Source organism: Marmota flaviventris, chromosome 1, assembly GCF_047511675.1.
Source record: "Marmota flaviventris isolate mMarFla1 chromosome 1, mMarFla1.hap1, whole genome shotgun sequence".
Classification (NCBI taxonomy): Eukaryota; Metazoa; Chordata; class Mammalia; order Rodentia; family Sciuridae; genus Marmota; species Marmota flaviventris.
This window is the reverse complement of record NC_092498.1, coordinates 30,908,328-30,932,424: the sequence shown is the minus strand read 5'-3', so window position 1 is coordinate 30,932,424 and position 24,097 is coordinate 30,908,328. Positions and strand designations below refer to the sequence as shown.

At 36.4% G+C, this 24,097-nt stretch overlaps 1 protein-coding gene across 2 annotated transcripts in view; it reads left to right on the top strand.

Annotated features, from left to right (window-relative positions):
• The first annotated feature begins 740 nt into the window (after positions 1-740).
• Positions 741-24,097, top strand: part of Samd9 (sterile alpha motif domain containing 9) — a 47,555-nt gene continuing 24,198 nt past the window's right edge. Inside the window, exons 1-3 of one of the 2 annotated variants that reach the window (XM_027919882.2) lie at positions 741-896; positions 4,299-4,369; positions 11,303-17,538. In XM_027919882.2, the coding sequence (XP_027775683.2) occupies positions 11,311-16,065 (4,755 nt within the window). In that variant the 5' untranslated portion in view covers positions 741-896; positions 4,299-4,369; positions 11,303-11,310 and the 3' untranslated portion in view covers positions 16,066-17,538. Of the gene's footprint in view, positions 897-4,298; positions 4,370-11,302; positions 17,539-24,097 lie in introns of those variants that run through there. The other variant, XR_003580404.2, reaches the window with a different exon arrangement.

Genomic DNA, 24,097 nt, shown 5'->3' with positions numbered 1-24,097 from the left:
GTACCCTCCAAACTTCAAGCTTGTTAACACATCTATCATCTCAAATATTTACCATTTTTTGTGGTGAGAACATTTGAAAATTGTCCCCCCCCCCCCCCCCCCCGGGCCTCAAGTTAGTGGTATTTGGGTGTGGAGCCTTTGGGAGGTAATTAGAATTAGATGAGGTTTTGAGGGCAGGGGTCTCATGATTTCCTTAGTGGGTTAGTGAAAAAAGAAAGAGATATCCAAATAAGCAAAGCTTGCTCTATCTGGTCCTGTGGTCCCTGTGCCACTTTAGGACTCTGTAGAGAGTTACCACAAGCAAGAAGACTTACTAGAGGTAGTCTCTCAACCTTGGACTTCCCCGCCTATAAAACTGTAAATTATTTCCATTGCAGTGTTTAGTCACTCAACAGAAAATAAATGAAGACAATAATTAAGTGTAATGAAAGAGAGAAAGAAAACTGGTATTCTCAAGGGATCAATTAGGACAATATCTGTCCATTTATGAGCAATGTAACAGGACTCTATGCAGCCTTCAAAACTCTTGAGAGCCTTCAAAATCCAAAGATGTTAAGTCTTTGGGTTTCAACCAAACATACCAGAAGGTGGTAAAGTCGTGAGTGGCAAGAAAAGCATGTCAGAGGGAAAAGTCTGCTCTCAGATCTGAGAAACGAAACTGAAATCAAGCCAAGTTTCTTCCTTCCCCAACCTCCGGAATCGCACACACCCTATTGTTTCTCAGTCAGTTGCTGCTAGCATTGAGACAGGAGGCTATATAAGCTTTCACAGAAACTGGAATGAAGAAAATACTCTCTTCTAACATCCGAGGAGGAAGAAAACTGGATATCAGATGGTTTCTGCACTAAAACAGATGATTTTCTGCTCCTTTGTACAGAAGAAATTTGACAATCAGGGTAAGTACAATATCTCTTATTAATATTACTGACATCTATGCAGCAATCTGTTGAATAGGGAGAATTTCACTTTGCATTTAGAAAAATGAAAAGCACCAAAACAAAATATGATAATATTCTAAGCCTACAGCTTCCAGACCGCTTGTTCTTGACAGGAGTCTGCTTATATGAGTCATAACATTCCATAAACGATATAATTGAAAACTAGAGGGACTTTTTTGAATGAAATTCCCAATGCATAATAGCATTTTCAGAAAGAACAGAAAATGAAAATTTTAAAGTTTACATTACTTAAAGATACTTTCCACTGTCTTAAGGAATAGGCAGCTTAAAAAACAGAATTTCCTGGTAGTTTCTTAGAAATTAGTGTCAGACAAGGTCTATCAATGACAGACAGACTACTACAGGAAGTCCTTGCAATTTGGGCAGCTTTATGTTTCTGGTAGAATCATAGTTTATGTCTGATTTCCCCTGGAAGCAATGAATAAAGTATTGTGAGAGTATAAGAGGATTGCATTTTTAATAATTTTTAAGTAAAGCTAACAAATCTCACGGTTAACAGTTCATAACCTACATGGTGGGTTCAACCATCAAACAAATTGTGTTTCCTGTTTCTTACTGGTGGCTAGGATGCTCAAAAGCAGCTTTTCAGGTGACTTTTTAAAGTACATAGAATTTCCAGGCATGGTGGTGCATGCCTGTAATCTCAGCGAATTAGGAGCCTAAGGCAGGAAGATCCCAAGTTCAAGGCAAACCTCAGCAACTTATCGAAGTCCTAAGCAACTTGTTGAGACCCTGTCTCAAAATAAAAAAAAAAAAAAAATCAAAAGGTCTGGGGATATGGCTCAGTGGTTAAGTACCTCTGGGTTTAATCCCCAGTATCAAAATAAAATAATAATTTAAAAGAAATTTTAATTTATGGTAAAAAAAAAATCTGTGGACAGTGGCATACACGAGAACTCATTCCTCTCATGAATATGCTCCAAAAGTGTCATCTTCAATATTTTTAAGTGGTTTATTGAAAGGCACTGCACTTCAGAGCATTAATTACCAGAATACACAAAGTAAAAAACAAAACTTAATACCAAAACAACAAGACACTGACAGAGGCTTTAGGGGAAGCAGTATGAAAAGTTAACCTGTTCAGTTACGATAGAAACATCCACAATAGGTAGAGAATAGTGAAAAGTCACTCCTTTTTCTCAGCCAAATGTTCAGGTCCAGTTCTATGTTTCCCAACTCTTGTATGAGACCCTGACTTTATGTTTTTACACGTATATGGGATGCAGCTCAAGCATAAATCAAACCATCCATCTAATTCCCTTCTTAGTCTCAGTCTGGTTTGTGCTGTATCAGCTAGTGGGGAAAGGCTGAGTGTGTTTTAAACATTGAGAGAGGAAGTCAGAAAGAGCCCAGGAAAAATGTCCAGGATGAAAGGGGCAAGGCATGGGGCATGAGAACCCTGGATATGAGGCTCAGAAATCCAAGAACACCCAGGAGCCAAACAATCAGGGTGCCGCTGCTGTATGAGTCACAGTAGTGTTATTGCGACAGATATGAACCATACTTTCACAGGGTGGAGTAATAGGGCTCAGCAGAAGGACATATGAGCATATGAGGTTTTGCTTAGATATGAGGATTGCTAAAGGAAGGTGGGGCCAGCTGTTAGACCACGACAAGTACTGTTCTTTCATTGTGTATATATACCACATTTTCTTTATCCATTCATCTGTTGAAGGGCACCTAGGCTGGTTCCATAGCTTAGCTCTTGTGAATTCACCTGCTATAAACATTGATGTAGCCACATATGTATCACTATAGTGTGCTAACTTTAAATCCTTTGGATATATACCAAGCAGTGGTACAACTATGTCAAATGATGGTTCCATTCCTAGTTTTTTTTTTTTTTTTTTTTTTGAGGAATCTCCATCCTGCTCTCCGGAGTGGTTGCCCCAATTTGCAGTCCCACCAGCAATGTATGAGTATACCCTTCCCCACATCCTCAATAACATTTATTGTTAATTGTATTCTTGATAATTGCCATTCTGACTGGAGTGAGATGAAATCTCAGTGTAGTTTTAATTTGCATTTCTCTAATTGCTAGAGATGTTGAACAGTTTTTCATATATTTGCTGACTATTTGTATTTCTTCTTTGAAGTGTCTGTTCAGTTCCTTAGCCCATTTTATTGATGGGTTTTTTGTTTTTGTTTTTTGTCTTTGTTTTTGTTGGTGTTGTTGTTTTGGTATTAAGTTTTTTTACTTTGTATATTCTGGTAATTAATGCTCTGAAGTGCAGGTGGCAAAAATTTTTCTCCCAATCTGTAGGCGCTCTGTTCATATTCACCATTGTTTGCTTTACTCTGAAGAAGCTTTTTAGTTTAATTTCATCTCATTTGTTGATTCTTGATTTTACTACTTATGCTTTAGGAGGCTTATTAAGGAAGGCTATTCTTAAACAGACATGATGTCGATTTGGGCCTACTTTTTCCTCTATTAGGTGCAGAGTCTTAGGTCTAATGCCTAAGTCCTTGATCCACTTTGAGTTGAGTTTGGTGCAGGATGAGATATAGGGGTTTAATTTCATTTTGCTACATATGGATTTCCAGTTTTCCAAGCACCATTTGTTGAAGAAGGTATCTTTTCTCTAATGTGTGTTTTGGGCAGTTTGGCCTAGTATGAGATAATGTTATTTATGGGGATTTGTCTCTGTGTCTTCTGTTCTGTACCACTGTGTGTGACTATACACAGATCAAGATCCTTGTGCTTCTCAGAAAATAATCACCACACCAAGTCATTCTGATTTCTGCTGTAGATTAAATTTGCCTATTCTTGAACTTCATATAGATGGAATCCAACAATATATTTTATGTTGTACTGGATCTATTCGTTTAGGGTTACAGTTGTGAGATTCATCTCTGTTTTTGCTTGTATCAGTAATTTTTCATTAGGATTGCTGAGTCATAGACATAATTAACTTTACAAAAACTGTCGGTTTCTCCAATTTACGTTTCTACTGGCAATGTCTGAGAGCTCCATTGACCCCACCTCTTCACCAGCATGTCAGCCTTTCATTGTAGCCATTCTGGTGGGTGCGTAGGGTCATCTCCCTGAAGTTTGATTTTGCATGTTGGTGATAGTTAAACATTTTGGAGCACATCTAGGTTCCAATCCATCACATCCACATTGTGACTGTCAAAAGCCACACTGGTTTCCCTTCCTCCTGGAGGGTCATGACTTCTCCTCAAGTCCAGCTCAGAATCAGAAAATGCCCCAAAATTACCTAGGCTTCTTTCCTTTCTGAATTTTAGTCCATCCGGCCTTTGTCATCTAATATGTTATCTCCGTGATCATTTCAAAGGCAAGTCATGTAGCTTTCCTCACCTCTTTTCTTGTTGTTGCAGTGAGAGCATCGGCAGCCTTGGTGATCTCACAGGAAAGTGGTCTCCTTCCATTCCTTCTCCAGTCAGTTTTGGTAAGTCACATTTTTGGATGAATTTGTCTGTTAACCTCAGTCTTCAATTTTACTCATGTACAGTTGGTTGCAATATTCCCTAACTGCTTTAATTTTTACAGCACCTCTTATTGCCCATTTGTGACATCTCTCTTTTATTTGTTGTTTAATCCTTCCACAGGTGTGTCAACTTTATTACTCTTTGTTGATGACTTTTGATCTTCTTTCCATCTCTCTGTTGGAACTATGGTTTCCATTTTTTAGATTTTTGCCCTTTGTTTTCTTCCTCCTTCTTCCTGCCTCATATTTGTTTTATTGTTCTTTGAGTTTACTAAATTGGCATTTAGTTCACTGTCAATCATTTTTCTATTTTTATAAAAGCACTTAAGGCTATAACTATTTGTATAAATATTGTTGACACTGCTTTTTATAAGTTTTGATGTGCAGCAGTTTCATTGCTGCTAGGTTCTATATATTTTTCCTCTCTAATGTATGACATTGCAAGTTTTTAATTTCTGTTTTTTGATTCCTCATTTAATAAAGCTCTGAAGTTATATTTTAAAAAGAACAAAGATTATGCAATTGGTAACAAATAAATAAAGTATACCTTATTCATAGGGTTTTACAAATTAAGGCAAAAAAATTAGTTTACAACATGGGAGACAAGAGGTCCTTAGACGTGCTAAGGAAAGATGTATATAATTAGGAGTAAATGGTAATATAAAGTGCATTCTATTTAAGAGGAGCTTTCATACTGCTGAGAAAAAGGGCTTAGTGAATAAGCAAAAAGTGAAGTGACTTAGCTTGCTAATATGCAAAAGTGGAAGACCTTATGAACCATTTGAGAGACAACATGACTCAGCCACTTCTCTGCCATTTTTAGGATGAAGGGCTGAATGTTTTCATGTTACTACCATAAAATTATCTACTAAGCTCTTCATTTGCGTAGAATGGGTTAAATCCATGCAGTCTTGATATCCTGACATCTAGAGCCTCAGACAATTACTGGAGGAGTTTTTGCAACACAATTCCTATTATAGCCTTCATGAAATTATACTACAAACTGTTGAATAGTAAGGGCTTATTTAATTCCAAATTTACAGAATGATGCTGTTTGACAGTTTTGAATGATTCAGTAAATCTTTAATCAATAGATAAATATATAAATTTATGCACTTCGTGGGACAATTTTAAATTTATAAAAAATGTGAACTCATTGAAAAATGAAATCAGTGCTAATGACATTTCTGAAAAAATGCATTTTGATGTGCTGATATATGTTTTAGAGATAGTGAATTTCTTTCTTTTTTTTAGAGAGAGAGAGAGAGAGAGAACTTTTTAATATTTATTTTTCAGTTTTCAGTGGACACAACATCTTTATTTTATTTTTATGTGGTGCTGAGGATCGAACCCAGCGCCCCATGCATGCCAGGCGAGCGTGATACCGCTTAAGCCACATCCCCAGCCCCGAGATATTTCATTAAAATAGAAATCTTACTCAATTTTGAACATAATTTTTCCTAAATAAGTCTTTTTAATGTTTTTAAATTTATATATGACAGCGGAATGCATTACAATTCATATTACACATAATAGAGCACAAATTTTTCAAATCTCTGGTTTTATACAAAGTATATCCACACCAATTCGTGTCTTCATACATGTACTTTGGATAATGATGTCTGTCACATTCCACCAACATTTCTAACCCATGACCCTCCCTTCCCCTCCCACCCCTCTGCCCCATCTAGAGTTGTCTATTCCTCCCATGCCCCACCTCCCTACTCCACTATGAATCAGCCTCCTTATATCAGAGAAGACATTCAGCATTTGTTTTTTTGGAATTGGCTAACTTCACTTAGCATTATCTCCTCTAACTCTATCCATTTACCTGCAAACACCATGATTTTATTCTCTTTTTTTTTTCTGAGTAATATTCCATTGTGTATATATGCCACATTTTTTTATCCATTCATCTACTGAAGGGCATCTAGGTTAGTTCCACAGCTTAGCTATTGTGAATTGTACTGCTATAAACATTGATGTGGCTGTGTCCCTGTAGTAAACTTTTCATTTGAGATCACTATCATTCACCTGGGGTACAACTTTTGCCTAGCCCTAGATCATGAAGATTTTCTCCTATGTATTTACTAAAAGTTTCTTAATTTTATATTTTACATGGAAGTCCATTCCAAGTCAATTTTGGCATAAGGTATGAGATCAGGTTGGGATTATTTAATTTTTGCATATGGATGTCCAATTACTCCAGCATCATTTGTTGAAACAACCATCCAATCTTCATTGAATTATTTTTGCGTCTTTGTCAAATATCAATGGGGCATATTTGTGTGGGTTTACTTCTGGAATCCTATTCTATTCCAGTGGTATATCTATCTCTCTACCAATACCATGCAGCTTTGATTATTGTAGTTATAAAATGTCTTTAAAAAACAATTTCTCTCACTTTATTATTATTAAAATTTTTGAAACTAGTATTCTTCCTTTGCCTCTCCATACAAATTTTACAAGAATTTTATTTATCTATAAAGAATCATACTGGAATTTTGATACACATTATGTTAAACCTGTTTAATATCTGTAGAAAATTAACATACATACTATGTAAAATTCCCACGTGAACACAGTATGTGTCCCCATTTATTTAGATCCCTGATTTCTTTCAGTGTTTTGTACTTTTGAGCATAAAAGTCAACTATATGTTTTGCTAGACTTATACATATATGTTTATATATATATGAAGTATATCAGGATTTTTTGTTTGTTTTGTTTTGGTTTTATTTTTATTGATTCCTAAAGGAATTGATTTTTAATATTTTTTTCATATGTTTATTGCTCACTTATAGAAAGACATTTTTATTTTTATCTTGTGCTCTGAAATATTGAAGAACTCAATTGTATCCTATGAATTATTTGTCATTTTCCATGTAGCTAATCAAGTCATTTGAAAATAAGTACAGTTTTATTTCTTCCTTTGCATACTCTGTTTTTCCTCTTCTTTTCTTGCTTTATTGCACTGGCCAGAACTTCCAGCAATCTGTCAAGGAAGTATGAGTAGAGTTAGGCATCTTTCCTTGCTCCCATTCTAATGGAAAAAGCATTGGGTTTCACCATTAGTTGTGTGAGCTGTAGATTTTTTTGTAGATACTCTTTATCAGACTCTACTCTGGTCCTGTTTTTCTAAGAGTTTTAACTATAATGCATGTTTTGAATTTTGTCAAAAAGTTCTTTTCACATCCTTTGATGTGATTATGTGATTTTTCTTTGATATCCTGTCATTATGGCAGATTTCACTTACTGACTTCTGAATAGTCAACCATCTTGCATCCCTGGAATAAACCCTATCTCATAAGATAATTAGGTTATGATTCTCTTATATTGCTAAGTTCTACTTGCTATTATTATGTTAATAGTTCTTTTGTATATTCATGGAGGATATGGATTTGTGGTTGTATGTTTTATGCTGTCTTTGTTGTTCTTTCTAATAGCATAATACTAGTTTCATAAATAAATTGGTAGATATTCCTCTTTTTTAGTTTTCTGAAGGAGATTGTGTAGAATCAGTGTTAAATCTTTAAATGCTTGGAATTTAAAATGAAGTGTTATACTTTCATTTTTACGCATTGCAATATATTTCTTTATTTTACTTGAGACTTCCTCTTTGGCCCATGAATGATTTAGAAGAGCATGTTTTGTGAGATTCCTCTTTTCTGTTATCAATTTCTAGTGGTTAACAAACATTCTGTGTGGTTTCAATTTTTTCATTTTTTTTTAGTTATATCTGATAGTATCTTGTATTTTGACATATTTATACAACCATGTGGTATATCTTATTCTATTTAGAATTCCAGTCTCATGGATTTATGTGATGTGGAATTTCACTGTGACATATTCCTCTGTATACATAGGAGAGTTATGTCAGATTCATTCAATTGTCTTTCATATTTCTGTCCCCCACTCCCCTCCCTTCATTCCCCTTTGTCTAATCCAATGAACTTCTATTCTTCCCTTCCCCCCTTGTTGTGTGTTAGCATCCATATATTAGAGAGAACATTCAACATTTGGTTTATTGGGATTGGCTTATTTCACTTAACATTGTTGATAGTCTACAATTCCATCCATTTATTGATAAATGCCATAATTTCATTCTTCTTTATGGTGGAGTAATATTTCACTGTGTATATATACCACATTTTCTTTATCCACTCATCTGTTGAAGGCACCTAGGCTGGTTCCATAGTTTAGTTTTTGTGAATTGACCTGCTATAAACATTGATATGGCTGCATCACTATAGTATGCTGATTTTAAGTCCTTTGGATATATACTAAGCAGTGGTATAACTATATCAAATGGTGGTTCCATTCCTAGTTTTTTTAAGGAATCTTCATCCTGCTCTCCAGAGTGGTTGCACCAATTTACACTCCCACTGGCAATGTAGGAGTGTAAACTTTTCCCCACATCCTCAACGACATTTATTGTTAATTGTATTCTTGATAATTGCCATTCTGACTAGAGTGAGATGAAATCTCAGTGTAGTTTTAATTTGTATCTCTCTAATTGCTAGATATATTGAACATTTTTTCATATATTTGCTAACTATTAGTATTTCTTCTTTGAATGTCTATTCGGTTCCATTGCCCATTTATCAATTGAGTTTTTTGGTGTTAGGTTTTTTTTTTTTTTTAGTTCTTTGTATATTCTGGAGATAAATGCTCTGAGTTAAAGGTGGTAATGATTCTCCCATTCTACAGGCTTTCTGTTCACATTCTTGATTGTTTTTTTTTTTTCCTCTGAAGACACTTTTTAGCTTGACACCATCCCATTTGTTAATTCTTTTTTTAAGAGAGAGAGAGAGAGAGAGAATTGTTTTAATATTTATTTTTTAGTTTTCGGCGGACACAACATCTTTGTTTGTATGTGGTGCTAAGGATCGAACCAGGCAAGCACGCTACCGCTTGAGCCACATCCCCAGCCCCCATTTGTTAATTCTTGATTTTACTTCTTGTTCTTTAGGAGTCTTGTTGAGGAAGGCAGTTCCTGAGCTGACATGATGGAAAGTTGGGCCTACATTTTCATCTAGTTGGCACAGGGTCTCTGGTCTAATGCCTAAGTCCTTGATCTAGTTTGAGTTGAATTTTGTGCATGAAGAGAGATAAGGGTTAAATTTTGGGCTTCAATTTTTTAATAATTTATTGAAGTTTGTTTCATCATTTAGGATATGGTCTATCTTGGCACTTGAAAAGAATGGAATATTATTGTTCTTGTTGCAGTATGCTACAAGTATGATATAGAACCTGTTAATTAATGATATTGTTGAGTTTGTCTATATCATCACTATTCTGTTTAACTTGTATCAGTGGTTAAGACAAAGGTATTGAAATATTTGACTGTAATTGTGGATTGGTTGAAAACTGAAAAATTTGATCGGTACTTGACTCACACATTTGCAACTTTTTTATCTGATGCTTATACTTTAAGACTGCTATGAAATCTAGTTAGACTGACTCTTTTATCAGTATATAATATTCCTGTCTCTAGCAAATTTCTATACTTGGAAGACTATTTTATCCAACATTCATGTAGCTACTTCTGTGTTTATTAATATTTGTATGAGCTTGATATGGTGGTGTACACTTGTAGTTCCAACAACTCAGGAAGCAGAGGCTCAGCAATTTAAAGAGAACTTGTCTCAAAATAAAAATGTTTTATAAGGGCTAGGGATGAAGCTCAGTGGTAAATTGTCCATGGATTCAATCCCCCATGCTCCCACCCCCCAATTTTTGACTGACATACTTTTTCTATTTTTTTACCTTCACCCCACCTATATCATTATATTTCCACTGAAAGTCACATAGGCAGGATACACTTGGGTATATTTTGAATTCAGTTTACAAAATTGTCTTTTAATTTCCATAATTAAGTCATTTTTATTTAATGTAAATATTGATACATTAGAAATTGAGTTTGTTTATTTGTTTATTTATATTTGTTCTTCTCTGTTCTATTTTTCCTTTGTCTTATTTTCCTGCCTTCTTCTGGGTTACTTGAAAATTAAGTACAATTACATTTCCATTTACAATGTCTTTGAGTACATCATTTTGTATACATTTTCACTGGTTACTGTAGATGTTATACTATATATACTTAACTTATGACAGTCTGACAGTATTATTGTACCAATCTCAAGGGTAGAAACCTTAGCTTCCTCCATGTGTTCAGAGTTAAGATCTGTCCTAAGGGATTCAGTGGATAGAAAAGGCCCTGGATCAATGTCATACAGTGGCTTTCCTCGGGAAGATTCAGAGTAAGTATGCCTGACCAGCTATAGGTCATGAATAGCCCAATATTCTACTGTGGATTTTACTTATATTCCCTGAATAGAGAACACAAAAGGTCACAATGATGTTGCAACAAGTAACCTAATTATACCTCAAAAATGTTCATATGTATCTCATGAATATTTTATGACTATTTGGTCTTTCTCTTCTTTCGTAGCTATGACCGACTCTTAGCTGTGACAACTCGATTTAGTTCATCTATCATCACCTTTCACAAACAACTTGTATCTACATTTATTGTCATATATCCTCTTTTTATTTTCTATAGTAGAATTGAATATTCTTAAATTACACAGCAAATGCCCATTACAGCAAATAACCATGAAGAAGAATGAAACATCTCTACATATACTACTTGGCAGCATCTCTCATATACTTAGTGCAAAAAGCAAGGTAAAGTAAATTTTGGATAGCCTGATGCCCTTCATAGGAGACAAGTGCTCATACATACATATTTGGTAGCATTCCTGGGAGAACATGGAATAAATTGGTGATAAGACCTTCTAAAATTCTGTAACACATGTATATGACCCATAATAACTTCTTTCAAAGTTTTACTGGTAAAACAATAAATGATTATTCTTTCTCTAACTATAGGTATCACAATGGCAGAGCAACTAAACCTTCCAGAAAATACAGATGACTGGACAAAAGAAGATGTAAACCGATGGTTAGAAAGCCATAAGGTTGACCAAAAGCACAGGGACACCTTGATGGCCCAGGATGTGAACGGTGCCATCCTGAAGTGGTTAAACAAAACGAATCTTGTGGATATGGGCATAACCCATGGACCAGCTATCCAAATAGAAGAGCTCTTCAAGGAATTACTGAAAACATCCTCTCGAGATCCTACTCAGACATCTAAGGGGACAAAAGGCAGTAAAAATATTCCCCCAAAACAAACTGTGAAGCAAAAGGAAAGTAAAGAGACTTTGGAACAAAAACAAAAGAATAACAACGATTCAGATGTGTCCAATGCCACTACGAGTCCAGTGGCTACAGGCTCCAAGTCACTGAAAGATGAGCTCATGGAAGATGAAACAGATGACTTAAAGGAGAAGCAGCCATGCCTAGAACCAACATGTATCCCATATCCTTTTGATGAATCCAGTGATCCATATCGTTATAAATTACATTTCATTCTACAGCCTGAAACTGGATCACGCAATCTCATCGATCCAGCACGTGAGTTCAAGGCCTTCACAAATACAAAAACAGCCACAGAAGAGGATATTAAGATGAAATTTAGCAACGAGGTTTTCCGATTTGCCTCAGCTTGTATGAATTCACGTACCAATGGCACCATTCATTTGGGAGTTGAAGACAAACCCCATGGAAAAATTGTTGGTGTGCAAATCACCAAAGTCACTAAAGAAGCCCTAATTGAACACTTCCATAAGATGATACATCAGTATTTTGAAGCACATCAGGTCCAACAAGCAGAGAAGTGCATTCGAGAGCCCAGATTTGTGGAAGTTTTACTGCCAAACAGTACTGTATCTGACAGATTTGTTATAGAAGTGGATGTCATTCCACAATATGCAGAATGTGGAGAGGACTATTTCCAGATCAAAATGCAAAACTGTAACAACAAAGCATGGGAACAAAGTTCAAAATACTCTGTCTTTGTGAGAGATGGGCCCAAATCTAAGGACATCACAAAAAGTAAGTCGGACTTCAAAGCTTTTAAACTAGACTTAAAAAAAGTGGCAGAGTCTAGGAAAGAAGCAGAAGAAAAATGCAAAGAAAAGCCAAATAAAAACAAAAGTGAGGGGTCCAAGCTAGTTAAACTGTTGACAGGAAATCAAGATTTGCTGGACAATTCATTCTATGACTGGTACATTCTTGTAACAAATAAATGTAACCCAGAGCAAACAAAACACTTGGATTTCCTCAAGGAAATCAAGTGGTTTGCTGTGTTAGAGTTTGATCCCGAATCAGCAAGGAATGGAGTCGTCAAAGCTTTCAAAGAAAGCCGAGTAGCAAACCTTCACACTCCAAGTCTGTTTGCAGAAGGGACCACGTGGAGTGACAAGATTTCTAGTCTGAATCTTTACCAGCAGCCCAGCTGGATTTTCTGCAATGGGAGGTCAGACCTTGACAGTGAAAAATACAAACCCTTAGATCCAATTTCCTGGCAAAGGGAAAGAGCTTCTGAAGTCAGGAAACTGATTTCATTCCTCACACATGAAGACATAATGCCAAGAGGGAAGTTTTTGGTGGTGTTTCTATTACTCTCCTCTGTGGATGACCCCAGAGACCCCCTCATCGAGACTTTCTGTGCTTTCTACCAAGATCTCAAAGGAATGGAAAGTATACTGTGTATTTGTGTACATTCACACATATGCCAGGGATGGAAAGACCTGCTTGAAGCAAGATTAACGAAACACCAAGATGAATTATCAAACCAATGTATTTCTGCCTTAAATCTTGAAGAAATAAATGGCACTGTTCTGAAACTAAAATCTGTAACTCGATCCTCAAAGAGATTATTGCCCTCAGTTGGTTCATCTACTGTCCTTCTGAAGAAAGAAGAAGAAATCATGACTGCCCTGGAAATTCTCTGTGAAAATGAATGTGAAGACACACTCTTGGAGAAAGACCAGAAAAAATTATTAGAATTCAAGGCATCCAAAGAGGAAGACTTCTACCGAGGTGGCAAAGTATCATGGTGGAACTTCTACTTTTCTTCTGAAAGCTATTTTTCATCTTTTGTTAAAAGAGATAAGTATGAAAGACTGGAAGAAATGATTCAAAACTGGGCAGATTCTTCTAAACAAACATGTGCCAAAATCCTTCATTTGTATCATCATCCAGGCTGTGGAGGGACTACCTTGGCTATGCATCTTCTGTGGGATCTAAGGAAGAAATTCAGATGTGCTGTGCTGAAAAATAAGACAGTGGATTTTTCTGAAATTGGAGAACAGGTGACCAATTTAATTACCTATGGGGCATCAGGCCATCAGGAATACTTACCAGTATTGCTCCTTGTTGATGATTTTGAAGAACAAGATAATGTCTACCTTCTGCAAGCTTCCATTCACACAGCTGTAGCTAATAAGCACATTCGATATGAGAGACCTCTAGTGATCATCCTAAATTGCATGAGATCACAAAATCCTGAAAAAAGTGCAAGGAACTCAGACAGTATTGCCCTAATACAACAACTGTCTCCCAAAGAACAGAGAGCTTTTGAGCTTAAATTGAAAGAAATCAAAGAGCAGCATAAAAACTTTGAAGATTTTTATTCCTTCATGATCATGAAAAACAATTTTAATAAAGAGTACATAGAAAATGTGGTGAGGAATATTCTGAAAGGGCAGAATATTTGTACCAAGGAAGCAAAACTCTTTTCTTTTCTGGCTCTTCTGAATTCATATGTGCCTGATACCACCATTTCACTCTCACAATGTGAGAAGTTCTTAGGTATCTCAAACAAGAAGGCTTACTGGGGAACAGAAAAACTTGAAGACAAAATGGGCACCTTCTCTACAATTCTGATAAGAACAGAGGTGGAAGAATGTGGGAAATACTGTGGAGTGCGCATCATTCACCCTTTGATTGCAATTCTCTCACTGGAAGAATTGAAGAAAAGCTATAACTTGGATAAAAGTCAAATTATGCTGGATTTGCTCACAGAAAATATGTTCTATGATGCTGCCATAGGAAAAAGCAAATTTCTCCAAGATATGCAAACCCTGCTGCTCACACGACAGCGAAACGAACCTGAAGGTACAGGAAACTGGTTTTCCCCATTCATTGAAGCATTACATAAAGATGAAGGCAATGAGGCAGTTAAAGCTGTATTGCTTGAAGGTATCAGTCGATTCAACCCAAATGCATTCATGTGCCAAGCCTTGTCAAGACATTTCTACCTTAAAGAGAAGGATTTCAGCAATGCTCTGAAGTGGGCAAAACAAGCCAAAAAGATAGAACCTGACAATTCCTATATCTCAGACACACTGGGTCAAGTCTACAAAAGTAAAATAAGATGGTGGATAGAAGATAATGGAAGAAATAGGAACATTTCAGTTGATGACCTAACTAATCTTCTGGAATTAGCTGTACATGCCTCCAGTGCATTCAGAGAATCTCAACAGCAAAGTGAAGATCGAGAATATGAAGTGAAGGAAAGACTGTATCAGAAGTCAAAAAGGAGGTATGACACTTACAACATCGCTGGCTATCAAGGAGAGATAGAAGTTGGACTTTACACAATCCAGATTCTCCAGCTCATTCCATTTTTTGACAATAAAAATGAACTGTCTAAAAGATATATGGTCAATTTTATATCAGGAAATAGTGATATTCCAGGTGATACAAATGAATTTAAAATGGTCCTCAAGAACTTTATTCCTTATCTAACTACATTGCAATCTTCTTTGAAGAAGTCCTTTGATTTTTTTGATGATTACTTTGTCCTTCTAAAACCCAGGAACAACATTAAGCAAAATGAAGAGGCCAAAACTCGGAGGAAAGTAGCTGTATCTTTCAAGAAGTATGTAGATATATTTGGTCCCTTAGCAGAATCACATAGCAGAGATGTTGGATCAAAACTCCATTTGCCACTTCAAGTAGAGAGAAATCGAAGAACCCTAGAAGCTTTAAAAGCAGATAAGTTTTCTGGGCTCCTAGAATATCTTATCAAAAGTCAAGAAGATGCTATAAGCACCATGGAAGATATAGTGAACAAATATACTTTTCTCTCTGAACAATGTATTGTCAAAATGCACCTAAAGGAAAAGCAAAACTTCATCTTGGCCAACATCATTCTCTTTTGTATTAAACCTGCCTCCAAACTAGTGAAGTCAATTAAAAAACTGAAAGAACAGCTTCGAGATGTCTTGCAACAAGTAGGACCAACTTACCAATATTCAGAACCTTATTTCCTAGCTTCACTCTTATTCTGGCCAGAAAACCAACAACTGGATCAGGATTCTAAACAAATGGAAAAGTATGCTCAATCATTGCAAAATTCTTTCAGGGGGCAATATAAGCACATGTATCGTACAAAGCAACCTATCGCATATTTCTTTCTTGGAAAAGGAAACAATATGAACAGACTTGTCCACAAAGGAAAAATCGATCAATGCTTTGGAAAGACACCTGATATTAATTTTGTGTGGCAAAGTGGAGATGTGTGGAAGGAGAAAAAAGTCCAAGACCTTTTGCTTCGTTTGCAAGGACGAGCTGAAAATAATTGTTTATACATAGAGTATGGGATCAATGAAAAAATCACAATACCCATCACACCTGCTTTCTTGGGTCAACTTAGAAGTGGCAGGAGCATAGAAAAAGTGTCTTTTTATCTGGGATTTTCCATTGGAGGCCCACTTGCCTATGACATTGAAATTGTTTAAGAGCCTAATCTTCCTCCAGGAAGGTGGTCTCATTCTCAAACCACCTAATTTGATTTAGATCCAAGAACCATACTTTAAATTGGCAAATTTTTAGACATAGCCCCTGACTTTTCAGACCTACACAAACAATATTTAATTTGCTATCACATTAAACATTTGGTGATTCCTATAAAGATTATGGTGAAGAAGGAACGAGGGAGAGATGTGGAAAGCAGCAAATCCCTCCCTGGGTTTGGATAACACCACGAAGGACAAAATAATAAGGAGCTGTGGATGCAATTAAGAGAGACAGACTTAGAAAGTCAGCCATATGGAACCCCACTGCTTCCCCCAGTAACTCCACCAAGGCATGGATTGAGTACAAGGATCTACTTTCTTCTCAAATGTGACATTTTTTCAAAATAAGAAAAAAAAATTGTTTTGCTTCCAAGACATTGGACTATCTGGAAAACATTTCTCCAAAATATCAAAAACCTCTCAAGATGAGAAGCAACATTTATTCTGACCAAGTAGATCTTAAATGTATCCTGTGTTTGTCATTTATAGGTCTTCCAAGGAGAAGGGTCACCCGTTTCTCTAAAGGTCATCCCCACAGAGGTCAGCAGATCTTACCAAAGCAGACTGGGGAACTAGCTACTGAGTTTATAAACCTCCCTCCAAATAAACAAATGGAGAAATGCACCCAAACTCCAAAGACTGTGAACAAAAAGAACTCCTGAAAAGATTACTGAGTTCCCCACCCAGGGGATCCCAATGCACTGGCAAGATATATGTATAACCCATATGTTGAAAAAATGTAACCTGCAAGATAGAATCAGCGTATAGTTTTCTTCTAATAAAATTATGGATATCATCAATGGCTGCCAAACCCATTAGATGGAATACTGATTTTAAAGAAAAAACTTTATAACCAATTAATCAGATGGTCCTAATCCTGATTGATATGAACATCACAGAGAAAATCTGACTTTTCCGAGCTGGAAGAACCATAGCAGTGTATCACCCATGAGATGTTCTTGCCAAATGATTAAAACTGAATTTGATCAACCATCTAGATCTTACTTCTCTTTTAAAACAAACACAAAAAAGAAAGCATATTGTTAAATACAAGCACAGATATGCAATCAACATATCCAGAAAGCAGAAACTCACAGTTCAAAAAAATTTGATTTCTTCAACAAAAAGAAAACAAAATCAATTCAAAACCAAAACAAAAAAGAGGGAGACTAAAGATTATAGGAAACTTACCAACTAAATGCAACACTTAAATTTTGGATCCTGAACTGCACAAACCAATACTAAAAGAAATTATTAAGCAATCAGAAATTTGAACACTGACTCGATATTTGAGAATGTAAGGTTATTGTTGATTTGTTAGGTGAGATGATGATAACATGCTTACACTTTTTACAAGTCTTTTTTTTCTTTTAGAGATATACACTCCAGTATTTTTTAATAAATGATGTGATTTACGATTTGCTTCAAAGTAATTCTGTATGGGGTGGTGGGGGTGGTGAAAGGTGACGGGGAGTGTGACTGCCAAAGGGAACTGAGCTACCAGTTACTGCATGATGGGAACACGGGAGTTCTTTTTATGTCTCTCTCTCCTGTTGACTGTGCCTTTGAAATTTTGTTATAAAAAGGTTTGTGAAAATAAGCACCAAATAATGCAACAGGTTTTTGTCTTCAGAATCTCATTAGAATTTTTTTTTAACTGAGGGAAGGTTTTCCCTTGTTCCCCATGAAATTTCACCTCCATGATTTATTATCTCTATCTTCATTATTATTTTTAATCTTACAAACTAAAATTGTATAGATTTATTGATTATGAAATGTATATACATTTTAAAATGATTAAATCAAGCTGATTAATATATCCAAACCCTTACAAACTTAATTTTTTTTGTGTGTGAGAACATTTAAAATCTATCATCTAAGCAATTTTCAAGAATCTAACATAACACTATAGTCACTAAGCTGTATAATAGATCTCTAAAACTTATGTCTTCTAACATAAACTTTGTACATTTTGACCAACATCTTCCTGTTTCCAAGCACACCCCAATTCCTGTGCCCTTAATAACCACCATTCTAGTATTTGCTTCTACAAGTTCAATTTTTTAGATTCCACAGGTAAGTGAGAGAATGCAGTATTTGTCTTTCTGTGTCTGGCCTGTTTTACTTCTACTCAATAATATTTTTAAAATAATAATAAATGCTCTGGTTAAACACAGTCTAAATTTAGAAATTAGAATGCCAGTCACTTTTTTCTTTGGTGTCCCTTCCCCTTCTGTCTCAGGTCAGTCAACACTACACAGAACTGTCTGTTGGAGTCCTAGTCTCCTGGGAGTTCTTTTGATCTCAACTTCAGTCAGCCTAGCCAGTGCTGTCTCCACCATGACCTATCTCAGGTACATAGGAATTACTTGCAGATGCTGGCTCTGCCATTGATAAAAAATGCAGTCAATATCCAGTCTTAGGAGCAACATGCCTTGTAAAGTTGGGGTGACACTGGCCAAAGTCTCTAAGAGGACCTCCTGAAGCCTCCTCTCTAAGCCCAAGATGAGATTCTTAGGAGGGTTGGAGACAACTTTCTCCATAACATCCTCTTCATTTGGGGCTAAGGGTGCAACTCAGAGGTAGAGCATTTGCCTAGTTTGCAGAAGCCCTGGGTGTGATCCCTACCATTGCAAAATTTAAAAAGAGAGAAGAAAAGATAAAGAGATCTCTTTCTCACTTCTTAAGGACAGTTTTGGCAAAGTTCAGCCTATGTGTCTTTGTAAATAAAGTTTTATTGAAACATAGCCATGCTCACTTGTTTAAGTATTGTGTTTGGCTGTGGTTTTGGTTTAGATAAATGCTCCCCATAAACTCCAGGGTTGAAAGCTTGGACCCCAATGCAATAATTTCAGACATAGTGATTTGGGGATGTGATTGGATCATGAGGGCTCTGACCTCTTCAGTGGATTCATCCATTGAGAAAGTAATTTTTTTGATGGCATTATTGGTAGGTAGTGAAAACTAGGGGATGGGGTCTAGTTGGAAGAAGTAGGTCACTTGTGGACATGCCCTGGAAGGGTAGATCTTGTCCCCAGACAGCCTCATCCCCTCTCTCTCTCTTCTTCCCAGTAGCCATGAGGTAAACAGCTTTCCTCCACCAAACCCTTCCACCATGATGTTTCTGCCTTGGATTTTCTGAAACCTTGGATGGTCTGAAACCCCTGAAACTATAAACCAAAATAAATCTTCCCTCCCTTAAGTTGATTTTTTCAAGTATTTGTCACAAAAATGAAAAGCTGACTAACAGCTTCTTTTATCCCACAACAGAGTTGAGTAGTTGGAGCAGAACTCCTAGGGACTCTAAAGCCTAAAATGTTTGCTATCCGGCTCTTTACAGAAAGAGTTAGGGACTCGTGTTTAAAATTGTCAAACCGATTCTTATCTGTCTAATTGGTTCTTGAACACCTACTTGGAAAATATGTATTTTGATTTATTACCTCATTTTAATTTCTGATTTTTGTTATTACAGAACCAAAGTTAAATTGTAATATATTTTTTAATATGAGTCAAGATACATTTTCACATTATAACAATCCAGATCCATATTTCCAAAGAACAGCAAAGTAACAAATGTATGAGTTTTATTTTGGCAAATTTAAAAAAACTAACTTATGCTAGTAAATTTAACATTTAAAATTCCTAAATTTAGCCTCTAAATTTAGGAATTTAGAGGCTGCCTTTGCAAAAGAGCACTGACTCTTCAACTGGGCCTGTGGAAGCCCAATGGGTAACTGAAAACAGGATAAAATTTGAAATCCCTGCTTTCATTTCTGCATGTAGGTATGTTAGTCTTTTAAAGATTGTTCATATAAAGCTAATAATCTGCCCCCTTCAAAGCAGAAGATACCAAAATAAGAGTAACTATGGTATTTTATGATTTTCAGGAATATCTAACTGCAAGGGTATACCCATAGGGCTGAGTTACACTCAACTGTTCCCTTGTAATCCTACCCCTTCTGTCTTTTTATGGATAGAACTTTGTAAGAAGTGTCCCCACAATAAAGGCTGACTTCTGAATGTGCTCACTCTCTCTCTCATCAGCCTCTCGTGACTTTCTCTTGCTCTACCTTTTGGGGAGCCTAAGGCCAAGAGCTGGGGAAACTGTCCTAAAGCTTAAGTAAAGGCGAATTATGTCTGTTTTATTTTGTGTCCCTGCAAATTCACATGAGTGATCTTAGTTCAGCTGCCCATGCTGGTCGGAGGCAGCAGGTGGCACTCAGAACAAGGTACCTCTTGGAGTGAATTTATAGGTAGACTTGGGTGAGCGTGCGTTAGAAATTCAGTGAATCATGTTTTAGGGTTGTAAAACAAGCAGGCAGACTGAGAGCTGGGGACATTAAAGAACTAACATGGACAATTCCACATCTTCAGGAAAAAAAAAAAGATTATCTGATGATCCTGGAGATTTTAATTAACCTGAGAGGGAAACAGGTCAAAAGGGCCCAGCTGGTTCAATTCCTGAAAACCTTTAGTGATGTATGCCCATGGTTTTGTGAGGAAAATTCACCAGATTTGCATACTTGGGAGAGGCCAGGTAGAAAATTGTCTAAATGCTGCCTCTCTGCTAAGCTATCTAAGAGTACAATAGAAAATATTCAAAAAGTCTGGACTGCTCTAGAAATGTGTCTTTTTTTTTTTTTCTTTTTTTTTTTATTTTTTTTAATTTTTTATTGTTGGCTGTTCAAAACATTACATAGTTCTTGATATATCATATTTCACAATTTGATTCAAGTGGGTTATGAGCTCCCATTTTTACCCCATATACAGATTGCAGAATCACATCAGTTACACATCCATTGATTTACATATTGCCATACTAGTGTCTGTTGTATTCTGCTGCCTTTCCTATCCTCTACTATCACCCCTCCCCTCCCCTCCCCTCCCCTCTTCTCTCTCTGCCCCCTCTACTGACATTCGTTTGTCCCCCTTGTATTATTTTTCCCTTTCCCCTCACTTCCTCTTGTATGTACTTTTGTATAACTCTGAGGGTCTCCTTCCGTTTCCATGCTTTTTCCCTTCTCTCTCCCTTTCCCTCCCACCTCTCATCCCTGTTTAATGTTAATCTTCTTCTCATGCTCTTCGACCCTACTCTGTTCTTAGTTACTCTCCTTATATCAAAGAAGACATTTGGCATTTGTTTTTTAGGGATTGGCTAGCTTCACTTAGCATAATCTGCTCTAATGCCATCCATTTCCCTGCAAATTCTATGATTTTGTCATTTTTTAATGCAGAGTAATACTCCATTGTGTATAAATGCCACATTTTTTTTAATCCATTCGTCTATTGAAGGGCATCTAGGTTGGTTCCACAGTCTTGCTATTGTGAATTGTGCTGCTATGAACATCGATGTAGCAGTGTCCCTGTAGCATGCTCTTTTTAGGTCTTTAGGGAATAGACTGAGAAGGGGAATAGCTGGGTCAAATGGTGGCTCCATTCCCAGCTTTCCAAGAAATCTCCATACTGCTTTCCAAATTGGCTGCACCAATTTGCAGTCCCACCAGCAATGTACAAGTGTACCCTTTTCCCCACATCCTCGCCAGCACTTGTTGTTGTTTGACTTCATAATGGCTGCCAATCTAACTGGAGTGAGATGGTATCTTAGGGTGGTTTTGATTTGCATTTCTCTGACTGCTAGAGATGGTGAGCATTTTTTCATATACTTGTTGATTGATTGTATGTCCTCCTCTGAGAAGTGTCTGTTCAGGTCCTTGGCCCATTTGTTGATTGGGTTGTTTGTTTTCTTATTGTCTAATTTTTGGAGTTCTTTGTATACTCTGGATATTAGGGCTCTATCTGAAGTGTGAGGAGTAAAGATTTGTTCCCAGGATGTAGGCTCTCTATTTACCTCTCTTATTGTTTCTTTTGCTGAGAAAAAACTTTTTAGTTTGAGTAAGTCCCATTTGTTGATTCTAGTTATTAACTTTTGTGCTATGGGTGTCCTATTGAGGAATTTGGAGCCCGACCCCACAGTATGTAGATCGTAGCCAACTTTTTCTTCTATCAGACGGCGTGTCTCTGATTTGATATCAAGCTCCTTGATCCATTTTGAATTAACTTTTGTGCATGGTGAGAGAAAGGGATTCAGTTTCATTTTGTTGCATATGGATTTCCAGTTTTCCCAGCACCATTTGTTGAAGATGCTATCCTTCCTCCATTGCAAGCTTTTAGCCCCTTTATCAAATATAAGATAGTTGTAGTTTTGTGGATTGGTTTCTGTGTCCTCTATTCTGTACCATTGGTCCACCCGCCTGTTTTGGTACCAGTACCATGCTGTTTTTGTTACTATTGCTCTGTAATATAGTTTGAAGTCTGGTATCGCTATACCGCCTGATTCACATTTCCTGCTTAGCATTGTTTTTGCTATTCTGGGTCTTTTATTTTTCCATATGAATTTCATGATTGCTTTCTCTATTTCTACAAGAAATGCCATTGGGATTTTGATTGGCATTGCATTAAACCTATAGAGAACTTTTGGTAATATCGCCATTTTGATCATGTTAGTTCTGCCTATCCATGAACAGGGTATATTTTTCCATCTTCTAAGATCTTCTTCTATTTCTCTCTTTAGGGTTCTGTAGTTTTCATTGTATAAGTCTTTCACCTCTTTTGTTAGGTTGATTCCCAAGTATTTTATTTTTTTTGAAGATATTGTGAATGGAGTGGTTGTCCTCATTTCCATTTCAGAGGATAAAATTCATTGCTTGGAGTTCATTCCTTAAAAAAAGAAAAAACCAACAAATAAATGATCTCATACTTCATCTCAAAATCCTTGAAAAAGAAGAGCAAAACAACAGCAAAAGAAGTAGAAGGCAAGAAATAATTAAAATCAGAGCTGAAATTAATGAAATCGAAACAAAAGAAACAATTGAAAAAATTGACAAAACTAAAAGTTGGTTCTTTGAAAAAATAAACAAAATCGACAGACCCTTAGCCATGCTAGCGAAGAGAAGAAGAGAGAGAACTCAAATCACTAACATACGGGATGAAAGAGGCAATATCACAACAGACACTTCAGAAATACAGAAGATAATCAAAAATTATTTTGAATCCTTATACTCCAATAAATTAGAAGATAGTGAAGGCATAGATAAATTTCTTAAGTCATATGATCTGCCCAGATTGAGTCAGGAGGATATAGACAACCTAAACAGACCAATATCAATTGAGGAAATAGAAGAAACCATCAAAAGACTACCAACTAAGAAAAGCCCAGGACCGGATGGGTATACAGCAGAGTTTTACAAAACCTTTAAAGAGGAACTAATACCAATACTTTTCAAGCTACTTCGGGAAATAGAAAAAGAGGGAGAACTTCCAAATTCATTCTACGAGGCCAACATCACCCTGATACCTAAACCAGACAAAGACACTTCAAAGAAAGAAAACTACAGACCAATATCTCTAATGAACCTAGATGCAAAAATCCTCAATAAAATTCTGGCGAATCGGATACAAAAACATATCAAAAAAATTGTGCACCATGATCAAGTAGGATTCATCCCTGGGATGCAAGGCTGGTTCAATATACGGAAATCAATAAATGTTATTCACCACATCAATAGACTTAAAAATAAGAACCATATGATCATCTCGATAGATGCGGAAAAAGCATTCGACAAAGTACAGCATCCCTTTATGTTCAAAACTCTAGAAAAACTAGGGATAACAGGAACATACCTCAATATTGTAAAAGCAATCTATGCTAAGCCTCAGGCTAGCATCATTCTGAATGGAGAAAAATCGAAGGCATTCCCTCTAAAATCTGGAACAAGACAGGGATGCCCTCTCTCACCACTTCTGTTCAACATAGTTCTCGAAACACTGGCCAGAGCAATTAGACAGACGAAAGAAATTAAAGGCATCAAAATAGGAAAAGAAGAACTTAAATTATCACTATTTGCAGATGATATGATTCTATACCTAGCAGACCCAAAAGGCTCTACAAAGAAACTATTAGAGCTAATAAATGAAT